The sequence below is a fragment of the Platichthys flesus genome, chromosome 9 (genome assembly GCF_949316205.1).
Source record: "Platichthys flesus chromosome 9, fPlaFle2.1, whole genome shotgun sequence".
In the NCBI taxonomy this organism is placed as follows: domain Eukaryota; kingdom Metazoa; phylum Chordata; class Actinopteri; order Pleuronectiformes; family Pleuronectidae; genus Platichthys; species Platichthys flesus.
In genome coordinates, this window is record NC_084953.1 from 404,176 (window position 1) to 419,137 (window position 14,962).

A 14,962-nucleotide genomic window follows, 5' to 3' on the forward strand; every position below is an offset into this window, starting at 1 on the left:
GTTGTGTTCAGGTTATATTCAGGTTGTGTTCAGGTTGTGTTCAGGTTGTGTTCAGGTTCAGTTCAGGTTGTGTTCAGGTTCAGTTCAGGTTTTGTTCAGGTTGTGTTCAGGTTGTGTTCAGGTTATATTCAGGTTGTGTTGAGGTTGTGTTGAGGTTGTGTTCAGGTTGTGTTCAGGTTGTGTTCAGGTTATATTCAGGTTATATTCAGGTTGTGTTCAGGTTGTGTTCAGGTTGTGTTCAGGTTGTGTTCAGGTTCAGTTCAGGTTATATTCAGGTTGTGTTGAGGTTGTGTTGAGGTTGTGTTCATGTTGTGTTCAGGTTCAGTTCAGGTTGTGTTCAGGTTGTGTTGAGGTTGTGTTGAGGTTGTGTTGAGGTTGTGTTCAGGTTGTGTTCAGGTTATATTCAGGTTGTGTTCAGGTTGTGTTCAGGTTCAGTTCAGGTTGTGTTCAGGTTGTGTTCAGGTTATATTCAGGTTGTGTTCAGGTTGTGTTGAGGTTGTGTTCAGGTTGTGTTCAGGTTGTGTTCAGGTTATATTCAGGTTATATTCAGGTTGTGTTGAGGTTGTGTTGAGGTTGTGTTGAGGTTGTGTTCAGGTTGTGTTCAGGTTGTGTTCAGGTTCAGTTCAGGTTATATTCAGGTTGTGTTGAGGTTGTGTTGAGGTTGTGTTCAGGTTGTGTTCAGGTTGTGTTCAGGTTCAGTTCAGGTTGTGTTCAGGTTCAGTTCAGGTTATATTCAGGTTGTGTTGAGGTTGTGTTGAGGTTGTGTTCAGGTTGTGTTCAGGTTGTGTTGAGGTTGTGTTGAGGTTGTGTTCAGGTTCAGTTCAGGTTGTGTTCAGGTTATTCTGTGGGTCTCTACCTGTGTTGTTGGCAGAGGAGGAAGTGATGTCAGAGGTGGACGTGACGTTGTTGTTGATGAGCAGGGTCAAGGAGGAGGTCATGGAGGAGGTCAAGGAGGAGGTCATGGAGGAGGTCATGGAGGAGGTCGGGGAGGAGGTCACGGCCACAAGGTTGGAGGCGGGGGGGTCAGATGAGGCTGGAGGCTGAGTGAGGGGCGGAGCTACAACACCTGAGCTGCCTCCACTCACATGACTCATCTGAGAGAAACAGAGATCAGGTCATCAACTTGACACAATATCACGAAGTGAGGCAGCCAGAAGAATTATTATTATTATTATGATAATTATCGTATTTATATGATAATTTTCTTCTCTCTAAAATGTTACCAAAGCTCTTGTAATATTGAGTATGGATCCTACGTAACACATTTCTTCTCTGTGATCTTCTCTGTTACTCTGGACATCTGTTGACTAGTGTCCGTCTCTCCTTGTTAAAGACGAGGAGACAAACTGGGAATATGGACTATACAAATACAATGTGAGTGATTGATTTCCCATTCGGTACCTGATGGATGAAAACACACACACACACACACACACACACACACACACACACACACACACACACACACACACACACACACACACACACACACACACACACACACACACACACACACACACACACACACACACACACACACACACACACACACCTGACTTCCCTGTGAGATACGTCTGGATGAGATCCAGGATGCAGCTTTGAATCGGCCGAGCTCCAACAGGACCGGACCCCGAGCACACTGCAAGACACACACACACAGACACACACACAGGCACACACACAGACAAGCACACAGGCACACACACAGACAGACACACACCTCTGACGCGGTCACTGGACAGATTATATTGAGCCTCTTTGTGGAAAAAGTTGTTTGTGTTACAGCAGAAGTTGATGAGTGTACGTGTGTGTGTGTGTGTCTGTGTGTGTGTGCGTGCTACCTTCAGAATGGCGGCCACAGTTTCCTGCGAGGCGTGTCGCGTGTCGTCTCCGTTCACTGACGTGATCTGATCTCCCTGCATTAGACGACCGTCCAGCTGAGCCACGCCCCCTCTGACCACCTCAGAGATAAACACACCACTGCCACTCCTGACACACACACACACACACACGCACGCACACGCACACACACACACACACACACATTACATCCATCCAGCAGTAACAGACAGTGTCCTGCAGGTGGTGCTGGTGTGACTGGTTTCAGGCGGACCTCTTCCCGACGATGCTGAGTCCCAGTCCTCTGCCGCTCCTCTTCTGCAGCTCCACCTGGAACATGTCCAGGTTGTCCTCGTCTCGGTCCTGAGCCTCGTCCCTCAGCACCGTCAGGCAAACCTTAGCTGGCGTCTGACGCAGGGCGGCGATCGCCTCCTCGTGGGACGCTCCCCGGAGGTCGACCCCGTTGACCTGAGTGCGCACACACACAAACACACAAACACAGAAGAGACTGTATCATCAGTGTCTGTCCAGCAGGGGGAGACATTGTGTTTGAGTGACTGTGATGGTTTTGGTTTGTCCTCTTGTTCGTGGTGGTTGTGTGACTTCAGGGTCACAGGTTCATTTGTGATGAAAGTCTCTCAGGCGACGTGAAGAAGAAGCTGGAGGACAAACTTCACTGAGATGATCTCACATGAAGCTGAAGGTTTATTTGATTTACTGCTGGATCAGACAACTTCCATAGAATAAACTTAGCAATGGAATGTGTGTCATGTCAACAGTGAGAGGTTTAAACCAAACTACACTAATCTGAGCAGAACATGAAGATGAAGATGAAGATGAAGAGGATCAGTCACCTCCAGTATCTGGTCTCCTGCCCACAGGCGACCGTCTCTGGCTGCGGCTCCTTCCTCATACACCTCATGGATCACTATGGCATCCTGGTGGAGAGAGAGAGAGAGAGAGAGAGAGAGAGAGTGAGAGAGAGAAAGAGAGAGAAAGAGAGTGAGAGAGTGAAAGAGTGAGAGAGAGAGTGAGAGAGAGAGAGTGAGAGTGAGAGTGAGATGTTTGTGTGTCTGTGTGTGTGTGTTACCAGCTGTGTGTCTCTTCCTCCCACTATACTCAGTCCAAGTCCCGATCGACCTTTACATATTTCTAAGATCATTTCCTGACCAGGAACCACGGCACAGCACGACGGGTCTGAGGAGAAACATTCTATTATTCAGACATGAATCTATAATGTTCTTCATCATCATCATCATCATCAGCACCGAGTGTGTGTACCTCTGTTAACAGTCTCCAGGTCAGGGCTGATCAGAGGAGCAGCTGCTGTCTGTTTACTGGAGCTGCTGAACGACCTGCAGGACTGGAGACACACACACCACACCACACACAAATTCATAAAAAACTATTATATCATCAAATGATTGAGGATGGACCTGATTTCTGGTTCTGCTGTTACCTGGTGCTCCAGCAACGCCCGGGGGGCCTGCAGCTCGGTAACTGGGGACTCCTTTTGTCTCTGCAGGAAACACACACACACACACACACACACACACACACACACACACACACACACACACACACACACACACACACACACACACACACACACACACACACACACACACACACACACACACGCACACGCACACACACACACACACACACGCACACACACACACACACACACGCACACGCACACACACGCAAACACATGCACACACACACACATTGTTCTGATCTGTGGTAGAAACAGGTTTCTGGGACATTTAGACTAAAACAGAGTCTGAGAAAGTTTTCACTTTAAAAAAGTAACTGATGATTCAAACCAGGAAGTGAGTGGTTTCATCTTTGACACTGAATTAACTCAGATTAAACTCTAATGTAAAGTTGGAGCGGATGAGGTCAAAGTTGAACACGTTTCACCAACACACTCAACAAACATGTCCTCGTGTCAACAGTCCATGTTTTGTGGTGAACCAGATCAAATCTGTTGTGGGTTAAATCCTTGTTTAGTCTAAAATTGAATTTTTCAGTGGAGGTTTAAAACGAGACGTTTGTGGTTCAAAGCGGATTCTCACTAGAGTTCATGACTCCAGACTCCAGACGATCCCAGTGTCTGAACCCCAGTGGTTCGGAGCATTGACTGGAAATAAAGACGGACGACGCATCTCTCGGTAGAATATCCCTGATTCAAATTATGACCTATACTGCTGCCAGCCACCAGGGGGCGGTCAGATGATTTGGCTGAACTTATGGGAGCTGTGATGTCGTCCATCGTTAATTACGGTCAATGGCTCGGACCAATCAGGATCCTCGGAGGTAAGAGTTCATTAACGAGCAGACGGGCGAGGGCAGCACCTTTCTGAGGGTGTTGGCCTCCCTCAGACTCTGGGGGGCGCTCACGCTGCCTCTGGTCCTGTGGCTGCGTTCGGCCTCATCGTACGTCTGGTCCGGTGGCGACGGGTCCGTCCCGGTTACCACCTCAGCTTCACCGCACAGGTGAGTGGGAGGCAGGCTCGCCGTTGTCTCAGACGATGAAGAGGAGGAGGAGGATGGTGGTGGCGGGGGGAGCGCCAGGCTGTCGGGGGGGCACGGCCCTTCTGAGGGGGCGGGGACACCAGGGGCAGCTGGAAAGACGCCCTGCAGAGGGCGATGTTGCTCAGTGAAAGTTACAGTGTTGATTTAACAATATTCACATTAAAGTTGCTGAACTGTGCTCAATGGTGTCCACATACTTCTGGCCTTGTGTGTGTATCTGTGGGTGTCTGTGTGTGTGTGTTTGTGTATTTGTGTTCAGGTGTGTGTGTCGTTACCTCAGGGCTGAGCACAGGGGGAGGAGGGGGAGGAGGGAAAGGGTGGACAGCCATCTGGTTTATAGCATCTTCACTTCTACAGAGGGTGGGGGGAGGGGGGGGGGATAAGGGGATGAGATCAGAATTAGCTGCATCATGATAATAGAACATTGTTCATTTCATTAGTTTTAACATTGATACACACAGACACACACACACAGGACAGCTGCAATGACACAACTGACACAACCACAGACACATCGACTTAGACACACAACACAGCAGGAGGTTTGTCGTGAATTAAGTTCAGTTTCTGATGAACCTCAGATCATCGGTGAGGTCAAGGTCAACAGGTCAATGTGGAGAAGGTCAGACTACAGAGGAAACGACGCCACCAACAGGCGACCACATGAAAACAGCTCGACTCAACCTGATCTATAGATATACAGCTCTGATGATCTGACTCAATTCACAGAGGATCACGTCTCTTCACCTCATTTCTCTTTGAAAGTCTCCAGTCCAAAGACAAAGTGATCGAGACGGTTCCACCAGCAGGGACACTGAACCCCCCCCCCCCCCCGTTTCCATGGCGATGTGTCGGGAGGCTCGGGCCCTGTCGACATCCCATGGTTCATTGCCGTGGCGACCTTTACCCACAGATTAATCATCCAGCTGCGGCCGGTGGACACGACTTTAACGAGATTCTGTCCTCAGCGAGCGTTCAGCCAGAATTCTTCACATGTTTGTGATAAAGTATAACGTGTCATTGGGTCTAGAAAAGGCAGGAATATGAATTTACACACAATGAGGAGGAAAAACTACGTCAGCTTCAGACGGACGGTGTAAGACACGATCAGTTAAACACAACATCTACCAACAAGGCAACAGCCTGTTTGTAGCCTGACAGACAAAACTCAGGGCAGAGGTGGACGAGCTGCTCACGGAGACTCAACTTTCATATAAACGAGCATCTGGTCAAACAGAGCAACAGGAACAAGGAGGAGTCTCCTCCCCCCCCCCCCCCCACCACCTCCTCTGGAGACTCCCTAATGAATAAAAACAGGATCAACTGCAGACAAGAGAGAAACTCAGGTCTCCTCATCGACCGCTGGAGTAAATCCTGTCTGAAGGAGAAATGACGGAGGAAACTCTTAATGAGGCCGCCCTCAGCTCCCCCCTCAGCTCCTCCCTCAGCTCCACCCTCAGCTCCACCCTCAGCTCCTCCCTCAGCTCCTCCCTCAGCTCCCCCCTCAGCTCCTCCCTCAGCTCCACCCTCAGCTCCCCCCTCAGCTCCACCCTCAGCTCCTCCCTCAGCTCCACCCTCAGCTCCCCCCTCAGCTCCTCCCTCAGCTCCCCCCTCAGCTCCTCCCTCAGCTCCACCCTCAGCTCCACCCTCAGCTCCTCCCTCAGCTCCTCCCTCAGCTCCTCCCTCAGCCCCACCCTCAGCCCCACCCTCAGCTCCTCCCTCAGGTCCTCCCTCAGGTCCCGCCTCAGGTCCACCCTCAGCTCCTCCCTCAGCTCCTCCCTCAGGTCCACCCTCAGCTCCAGCCTCAGCTCCTCCCTCAGCTCCTCCCTCAGCTCCTCCCTCAGCCCCACCCTCAGCCCCACCCTCAGGTCCACCCTCAGCTCCTCCCTCAGCTCCTCCCTCAGCTCCACCCTCAGGTCCTCCCTCAGCTCCTCCCTCAGCTCCACCCTCAGCTCCTCCCTCAGCTCCACCCTCAGCTCCTCCCTCAGCTCCTCCCTCTGAGTCTCCAGCCTGCTCCACTGACGGAGGGACAAGGAGACACCAGCTCTCACCTTGTTCTCTCTGTGACTTGGATTAATCCTGTTTAATGCTCATGTTGAAGAGCGACAGAACTAATGAGGGCGTGAAGAAGAACAAAGAGTGAACATCAGGTGTGTCTGAGGTCCTGAAGAGACCTGATCCAAACTGGACATGGTCCATACTCAAGTAGAAACATCTGTAAAAGACACTTTCCAGATTCAATTCAAGGTAACTTGCTAATAAACGCAGCTTGTGGCTGCACAGCCACAACTAGCTGCTAACACAAGAGGCCTTAGCATTGGTTTCTTTGAGGAGCTAACGTGCTAACGTGCTAACGTGCTCCACAAACTGTAAATAAAGGAACAAACTTGACTGCATCACGTTGTGAACCAATGAGAAACTGCTTTATTACGTCTCCTGTCTCAGACGTCTTCTTGTTCACAAGCTCAGACAAACCGACGACGCCTTTAAACAGATGCACCTGTTTTCCCTGAATTCCCAGAATGCCTTGCAGTCCTACCTGAGCAGGATGAGTTTCACCCTGGAGCCGGCGCTCTTAATGATGGCCGACGCGTTCTGGTGACTCCGCCCATAAAGAATCTGGTTGTTGATCTGCCAAAAAAAAAACAGAGAACGTTTATATATTTACACAAGTGTGAAAGATCCTCACTTTAAAGTCACTGATTCCACCAGACTCACATGTATGTGTGTGTATGTGTGTTGTGTACGTGTTGTAGTGTGTGTTGTGTATTTGTTCCTCAGAATCTATTTTTCCTGGCGTCTGTGACACAGCTGTGAGGAGAAGGGGCGAGCGAGGCAGAGACACACATGGAGAAAATGTCCAGCCTCTCTCTCTCTCTCTGACACATGGCTACTTGCTCACTTGTTTACAGATGTTGTGGCGTGGTTTATCTCATGTTCGTCATGTGACTTCATGTCACATGATCTGATGGGATGTCACGTGATGTCATACAGCAGGGGACACGTTTCTCACCTCCAGCAGTTCGTCTCCCACCCGGATGCGTCCGTCTCGAGCCGCGGCTCCTCCAGGACTGAGTCCGACCACGAAGATGCTGAGGAGGGAGCGATCCCTGTTTCCTGCCAGACTGAGACCCAGACCCTGACGCTCCTTCTCCACCTCCACGCACAACAGCTCCCCCTGCAGGTCTCCGTATCGCTCACACCAGCGCTCTGCAGCAGCAAGAGGAAGAGGAAGAGAGAGAGGAAGAGGAAGAAGAAGAGGAAGAGGAAATGTCAGGGGGAGAGCGAAAATCACAAAAACAAAACGTCTCATTAAGAAGTTTTTTACTTGGTTTCTCTTTCTGAGAAAACAGAACAGAAAACAGACAAAACTGTGGAAAATAGGTAAATAAATGAAAAGAGACTCATGGTAGGACAGAGGAGGAGGAACAGGAGGAGGAACTGTGAAACTGAACAAACATGTTCACACACGACAGAGATGATCAGCTCGAACTGAATCCTGAGGAACACAGATTCACGTTCGGCTCGTTCTCATCTCAGATGTTTGTTCAGGTGTTTCTGTTCATGATGGTAAAGTTCCTCAGTTTGTCAGCTGAGACCGACTCCTGATTGGTCGAGCATGTGTATGGGCGGGGCTTCTATATCACGGCTCCACCCCAAGATCACTGCTGCACAGACTGACACAGACAAATGATGTCATCACCACAAGATGGCAGTGTTTGTATTGGAGATATTTTGGCTTCAGTTCTAAAGAGGTGGAGACGGGTTTCTCTAGACCTTGGTACCGTGACCGGGTCGGGTCCACATCCAGGACATGGTCTACAAAAAGGGTCAGAGCCGGCTCCACTTCCTGAGGAGGTTGAGGTCCTTCAACATCTGCAACAAACTCCTGAGCATGTTCTACCAGTCGGTTGTTGCCAGCGTCATGTGATTTTTAAATGTGAATAAATCATGTGACTGACAGAAGAAACAGTTCCCTGGTTCATTCTGGTGTTGGACACTTTGTGTTGACTGTGATCGTCCTCATGCAGAGAGACAGACACACACACACACACAACAAACATCAAGTTCTCTGTGTGTACAACATCTGGATTAGAGGTCATCCACTAAAAATAATGTTACTCCAGGTAAGACTGCAGAGTAGAGGCATATGAATGCAACAAACACACACACACACCCTGCAGTGTGTCGACAGCGTTGAGTCAGTCTGACACACACTGACGAACACAACCCTGCAGTGTGTTAATGTGCCGCGAGCAAGGTGACTTGTCCCAGTAAATCATGCAACACATGTGAATACAATGGCAGAGAAAGTAAGTTTCCTCCAGCTGTGTGTGTGTGTGTGTGTGTGTGTGTGATGTGTGTGTGTTAGAATGAATCACCATGTTCTAGTAGGAGCTGCTAATGTGCAGAATGACCCGAGTAGAGGCTGAAATACACACACACACGCACACAAACACACGCACAGTGTCTGTCTCTTCAGTGAACTTCCTGTTTGTTGGGTTAGTGTTTCCTGTTTTATTTGTGTGTGTCGGGGGGGTTTGTGTCTCATCAGTCACGATGGTTCTCTGGGTTCTCGTTGGTTTTCAGATCGAAGTCTCCGGTTTCTGACTCGGTGATCTCAGCCCCTCCCTCGTGATTTCAACGAGCTGACTGTCAAAGTCATGAAGTGAAACCAACAATCAATCGAATCAGGGACATGAAGTAAGTGTGTGTGTTTGTGTGTCTGCACAGAAGAACAAGGTGATGGCAAGGTGAGACACGCTAATCACAGTTACCTATCACACACACACACACACGCACACACACACACACGGTCTGAAGTGTTCGCTCAGCAGTTTAAGTCATTGTCCTTTTCTTCCAAGCATCGTACGAGCCGACAGCGACACGTAGATTTAATATTTTGTGCTGATGTGACACAAGGTGTGCGAGCATCACTCACACTTACACACAGTCTGACGAGTGTGTAAGTGTGAGTGTCAGCCACGCTGCAGGGTCAGGAGCTATGGTTTACCTGTGTGTGTTTGTTTACCTGTGTGTTTTTGTGCAGCACAGAAAAGTGTGAGAGCTGAAGTCACAAGGAGTGAAGGACAGAAGGAGGAGGAGCAGGAGGCGCAAAAGATGTGTCTCCTCCCTCAGTATGAAGCAGTGCTGCAGTCGCTCCTGGAGGTCACTGCAATGCAACAGTAGCTCAGCCTGCTGCTGCAACACACACACACACACACACACACTTAGACACACACAGACACACAGACACACACACACACACACACATCTACTCCCCACAGCCCGAACTGGTCCAGATAACAACCGACTGAAGGCAGCAGACCAGAGCCACAGATCAGCTGACGTTAGTTGAGTTTTAATCGGCTTCAGCGACAACACGAGAACCAAACAGTTCCAGGATTATATCGAGAACTGAAGAGTTTTGATCGCCCCCTGGTGGCTGGCTGCTTTAAATGTCATTAACTCCTCCTCCATGTTAGCAGATGGGACATGGACCAAACTCAAATCCAAGTAGACGATTAAATGTTTGTAAAGTTGTTTCTGTCATTTCATGTCGATCTTATCTCTCTGATGTTTGGTTTGATTCAGAGTCGCATGTCTATGATGAGTCACACAGCAGCTGACCACTCATGATTCAATGTGTCATCATGTGATCCCATTTACAACCTATGTTATAAACGTTTGTAAATTCATGTTGATCATCACAGGTAACGAGAGTTCAGGGGCGTGACCAGGAGAGAGAGTAGGAGCGAGAGTAGGAACAAGAGTAGGAGAGAGATTAGGAGAGAGAGTAGGAGCGAGAGTAGGAACAAGAGTAGGAGAGAGATTAGGAGAGAGATTAGGAGAGAGAGTAGGAACGAAAGTAGGAACAAGAGTAGGAGAGAGAGTAGGAGCGAGAGTAGGAACGAGAGTAGGAGAGAGAGTAGGAGAGAGATTAGGAGCGAGAGTAGGAACGAAAGTAGGAACAAGAGTAGGAGAGAGAGTAGGAGCGAGAGTAGGAACGAGAGTAGGAGAGAGAGTAGGAACAAGAGTAGGAGAGAGAGTAGGAGAGAGAGTAGGAACAAGAGTAGGAGAGAGAGTAGGAGCGAGAGTAGGAGAGAGAGTAGGAGCGAGAGTAGGAGAGAGAGTAGGAACGAAAGTAGGAACAAGAGTAGGAGAGAGAGTAGGAGCGAGAGTAGGAACGAGAGTAGGAGAGAGAGTAGGAACAAGAGTAGGAGAGAGAGTAGGAGCGAGAGTAGGAGAGAGAGTAGGAGCGAGAGTAGGAGAGAGATTAGGAGAGAGATTAGGAGCGAGAGTAGGAACGAAAGTAGGAACAAGAGTAGGAGAGAGAGTAGGAGCGAGAGTAGGAACGAGAGTAGGAGAGAGAGTAGGAACAAGAGTAGGAGAGAGAGTAGGAGCGAGAGTAGGAGAGAGAGTAGGAGCGAGAGTAGGAGAGAGAGTAGGAGAGAGATTAGGAGAGAGAGTAGAAGCGAGAGTAGGAGCGAGAGTAGAAGCATGAGTAGGAACGAGAGTAGGAGCGAGAGTAGGAACGAGAGTAGGAACAGAGTAGGAGCATGAGTAGGAGGGACAGTAGGAGCGAGAGTAGGAGCGAGAGTAGGAGCATGAGTAGGAGCGAGAGTAGGAGCGAGAGTAGGAGCGAGAGTAGGAGCATGAGTAGGAGGGACAGTAGGAGCGAGAGTAGGAGCGAGAGTAGGAGCATGAGTAGGAACGAGAGTAGGAGCGAGAGTAGGAACGAGAGTAGGAACAGAGTAGGAGCGAGAGTAGGAGCATGAGTAGGAACGAGAGTAGGAGCGAGAGTAGGAGCGAGAGTAGGAACGAGCGTAGGAACAGAGTAGGAGCGAGAGTAGGAGAGAGAGTAGGAACGAGAGTAGGAACAAGAGTAGGAGAGAAAGTAGAAACGAGAGTAGGAACAAGAGTAGGAGAGAGAAAGTAGGAGAGAGAGTAGGAGAGAGAGTAGGAGCGAGAGTAGGAGCGAGAGTAGGAGAGAGAGTAGAAGAGAGAGTAGAAGCGAGAGTAGGAACAAGAGTAGGAGAGAGAGTAGGAGCGAGGGTAGGAACAAGAGTAGGAGAGAGAGTAGGAGCGAGGGTAGGAACGAGGGTAGGAACGAGAGTAGGAGAGAAAGTAGGAGAGAGAGTAGGAGCGAGAGTAGGAGAGAGAGTAGGAACAAGAGTAGGAGAGAAAGTAGGAGAGAGAGTAGGAGCAAGAGTAGGAGCGAGAGTAGGAGAGAGAGTAGGAACAAGAGTAGGAACAAGAGTAGGAGAGAAAGTAGGAGAGAGAGTAGGAGCAAGAGTAGGAGAGAGAGTAGGAACGAGAGTAGGAACAAGAGTAGGAGAGAGAGTAGAAACGAGAGTAGGAACAAGAGTAGGAGAGAGAAAGTAGGAGAGAGAGTAGGAGAGAGAGTAGGAGCGAGAGTAGGAGCGAGAGTAGGAGAGAGAGTAGAAGCGAGAGTAGGAGAGAGATTAGGAGAGAGATTAGGAGCGAGAGTAGGAACGAAAGTAGGAACAAGAGTAGGAGAGAGAGTAGGAGCGAGAGTAGGAACGAGAGTAGGAGAGAGAGTAGGAACAAGAGTAGGAGAGAGAGTAGGAGCGAGAGTAGGAGAGAGAGTAGGAGCGAGAGTAGGAGAGAGAGTAGGAGAGAGATTAGGAGAGAGAGTAGAAGCGAGAGTAGGAGCGAGAGTAGAAGCATGAGTAGGAACGAGAGTAGGAGCGAGAGTAGGAACGAGAGTAGGAACAGAGTAGGAGCATGAGTAGGAGGGACAGTAGGAGCGAGAGTAGGAGCGAGAGTAGGAGCATGAGTAGGAGCGAGAGTAGGAGCGAGAGTAGGAGCGAGAGTAGGAGCATGAGTAGGAGGGACAGTAGGAGCGAGAGTAGGAGCGAGAGTAGGAGCATGAGTAGGAACGAGAGTAGGAGCGAGAGTAGGAACGAGAGTAGGAACAGAGTAGGAGCGAGAGTAGGAGCATGAGTAGGAACGAGAGTAGGAGCGAGAGTAGGAGCGAGAGTAGGAACGAGCGTAGGAACAGAGTAGGAGCGAGAGTAGGAGAGAGAGTAGGAACGAGAGTAGGAACAAGAGTAGGAGAGAAAGTAGAAACGAGAGTAGGAACAAGAGTAGGAGAGAGAAAGTAGGAGAGAGAGTAGGAGAGAGAGTAGGAGCGAGAGTAGGAGCGAGAGTAGGAGAGAGAGTAGAAGAGAGAGTAGAAGCGAGAGTAGGAACAAGAGTAGGAGAGAGAGTAGGAGCGAGGGTAGGAACAAGAGTAGGAGAGAGAGTAGGAGCGAGGGTAGGAACGAGGGTAGGAACGAGAGTAGGAGAGAAAGTAGGAGAGAGAGTAGGAGCGAGAGTAGGAGAGAGAGTAGGAACAAGAGTAGGAGAGAAAGTAGGAGAGAGAGTAGGAGCAAGAGTAGGAGCGAGAGTAGGAGAGAGAGTAGGAACAAGAGTAGGAACAAGAGTAGGAGAGAAAGTAGGAGAGAGAGTAGGAGCAAGAGTAGGAGAGAGAGTAGGAACGAGAGTAGGAACAAGAGTAGGAGAGAGAGTAGAAACGAGAGTAGGAACAAGAGTAGGAGAGAGAAAGTAGGAGAGAGAGTAGGAGAGAGAGTAGGAGCGAGAGTAGGAGCGAGAGTAGGAGAGAGAGTAGAAGCGAGAGTAGGAGCGAGAGTAGGAACAAGAGTAGGAGAGAGAGTAGGAGCGAGGGTAGGAACGAGGGTAGGAACGAGAGTAGGAGAGAAAGTAGGAGAGAGAGTAGGAGCGAGAGTAGGAGAGAGAGTAGGAACGAGAGTAGGAGAGAGAAAGTAGGAGAGAGAGTAGGAGCGAGAGTAGGAGCGAGAGTAGGAGACAGAGTAGGAGAGAGAGTAGGAGCGAGAGTAGGAACAAGAGTAGAAGAGAGAGTAGGAGCGAGGGTAGGAACGAGGGGAGGAACGAGAGTAGGAGAGAAAGTAGGAGAGAGAGTAGAAGCGAGAGTAGGAGAGAGAGTAGGAGCGAGGGTAGGAACAAGAGTAGGAGAGAGAGTAGGAGCGAGGGTAGGAACGAGGGTAGGAACGAGAGTAGGAGAGAAAGTAGGAGAGAGAGTAGGAACGAGGGTAGGAACGAGAGTAGGAGAGAAAGTAGGAGAGAGAGTAGGAGAGAGAGTAGGAGAGAGAGTAGGAGCGAGGGTAGGAACAAGAGTAGGAGAGAGAGTAGGAGCGAGGGTAGGAACGAGGGTAGGAACGAGAGTAGGAGAGAAAGTAGGAGAGAGAGTAGGAGCGAGAGTAGGAGAGAGAGTAGGAGAGAGAGTAGGAGAGAGAGTAGGAGCTCGACTGGGAGCTTGATCAGGACATTAAATGTACAAGAAGGTGGCTGGACAAAATATCATTGTGTTATATTTTGGTGTTTATTATGGTGTTCTTTAAAGGTAATAAAATCTGAATAAAGATTCTTGGACTTGCTGCCGTCGTCATCTGAACATCTGAGCTTCATGACAAACTGCTGAAAGGTTTCACTTGTGAAACAGAACCTGGACGTTCAGTTTGTAAAGAACGAATGTTTCAGCTTCAAGCTCACAAACACAAATACACATAGACAGAGATTCAATGTGTGTGTGTGTGTGTGTGTGTCAGGAGGCTGAATGAGCGATGCAGCATAACCTGGGGAGCCGCCAATTAAGTCACTCTGCACTCGTCATCAACACACACACACACACAGAGAGAAACAGGTGGGTGCAGATTTCTACACATAAGGGATACGCTGCATTGTTTTGTTGAGTGCTTCTGTGTGTGTGTGTGTGTTTTTGGAGCAGACAGACACACACAGACATAAAGGTGACCTCTACCTGGACTGGATACACTGAGAGGAAAAAACACAAACACACAGCTCAGCTGCTCACGCTGAGGCAGCAACGAAACCACCAGAACACACACACACACACACACACACACACACACACACACACACACACACACACACACACACACACACACACACACACACACACACACACACACACACACACACACACACACACACACACACACACACACACACACACACACACACAGTGAGAGAGCATACGAACCCGGTGGCAGCATCGTCCATACTTCAGTCTTCACACTCAGAGATAATCCATGTGTGTCTGTGTGAGTGTGTGTGTACTGACTGCCTTGATACTGAGGCAGTGAGGGACGAGCAGCTCTGTTATACACTCCAACCTCGATTACACTCTCTCTCTCTCTCGCTCCCTCTCTCTCTCCTCCTCCTGCGGCTCGCCCCTCCTCCCCTTCCTCTCTCTCTGTTTCCCCTCTCTCTCCCATCCATATTTCTCACTCTATCGTAATCTCTTCTCCCTCCTCGCTCTCTGCGCACCCCCTCTTCTTACAGATCATTACTGCTGCGTTGAATGAATCCTTCAGTGTTCCAGTCTCATCTGAAGCTGCTTCACACTGAGCTCCTCAGGTCTCTGGATCTTCTCTGGAGGATCACACTCACCTCCTCCTCCTGAGCTCCTGAATAGAGTCTGAATCCAGGATCAGTGTGAACAGCAGAGGATCCTCCACTGATTCACAGAGTGAGGGGGGGGGGGGGGGGGGGGCTTCTAACACGGGTCACAAAC

The 14,962-nt window shown here is 49.6% G+C and overlaps 1 protein-coding gene across 4 annotated transcripts in view; it reads right to left on the bottom strand.

Annotated features, from left to right (window-relative positions):
• The window catches only part of patj (PATJ crumbs cell polarity complex component), a 57,346-nt gene that overhangs the window by 5,826 nt on the left and 36,558 nt on the right, over nt 1–14,962 (bottom strand). For all 4 annotated transcript variants that reach the window (XM_062396036.1, XM_062396038.1, XM_062396037.1 and 1 more), the window contains 12 exons: nt 7,394–7,590; nt 6,920–7,011; nt 4,656–4,731; nt 4,201–4,482; nt 3,299–3,358; nt 3,121–3,202; nt 2,930–3,036; nt 2,694–2,777; nt 2,114–2,307; nt 1,842–1,989; nt 1,553–1,639; nt 857–1,094 (listed from right to left, as the gene is read on the bottom strand). In XM_062396036.1, coding sequence (XP_062252020.1) covers nt 857–1,094; nt 1,553–1,639; nt 1,842–1,989; nt 2,114–2,307; nt 2,694–2,777; nt 2,930–3,036; nt 3,121–3,202; nt 3,299–3,358; nt 4,201–4,482; nt 4,656–4,731; nt 6,920–7,011; nt 7,394–7,590 — 1,647 coding nt within the window. The remainder of the gene's footprint in view (nt 1–856; nt 1,095–1,552; nt 1,640–1,841; nt 1,990–2,113; nt 2,308–2,693; nt 2,778–2,929; nt 3,037–3,120; nt 3,203–3,298; nt 3,359–4,200; nt 4,483–4,655; nt 4,732–6,919; nt 7,012–7,393; nt 7,591–14,962) is intronic.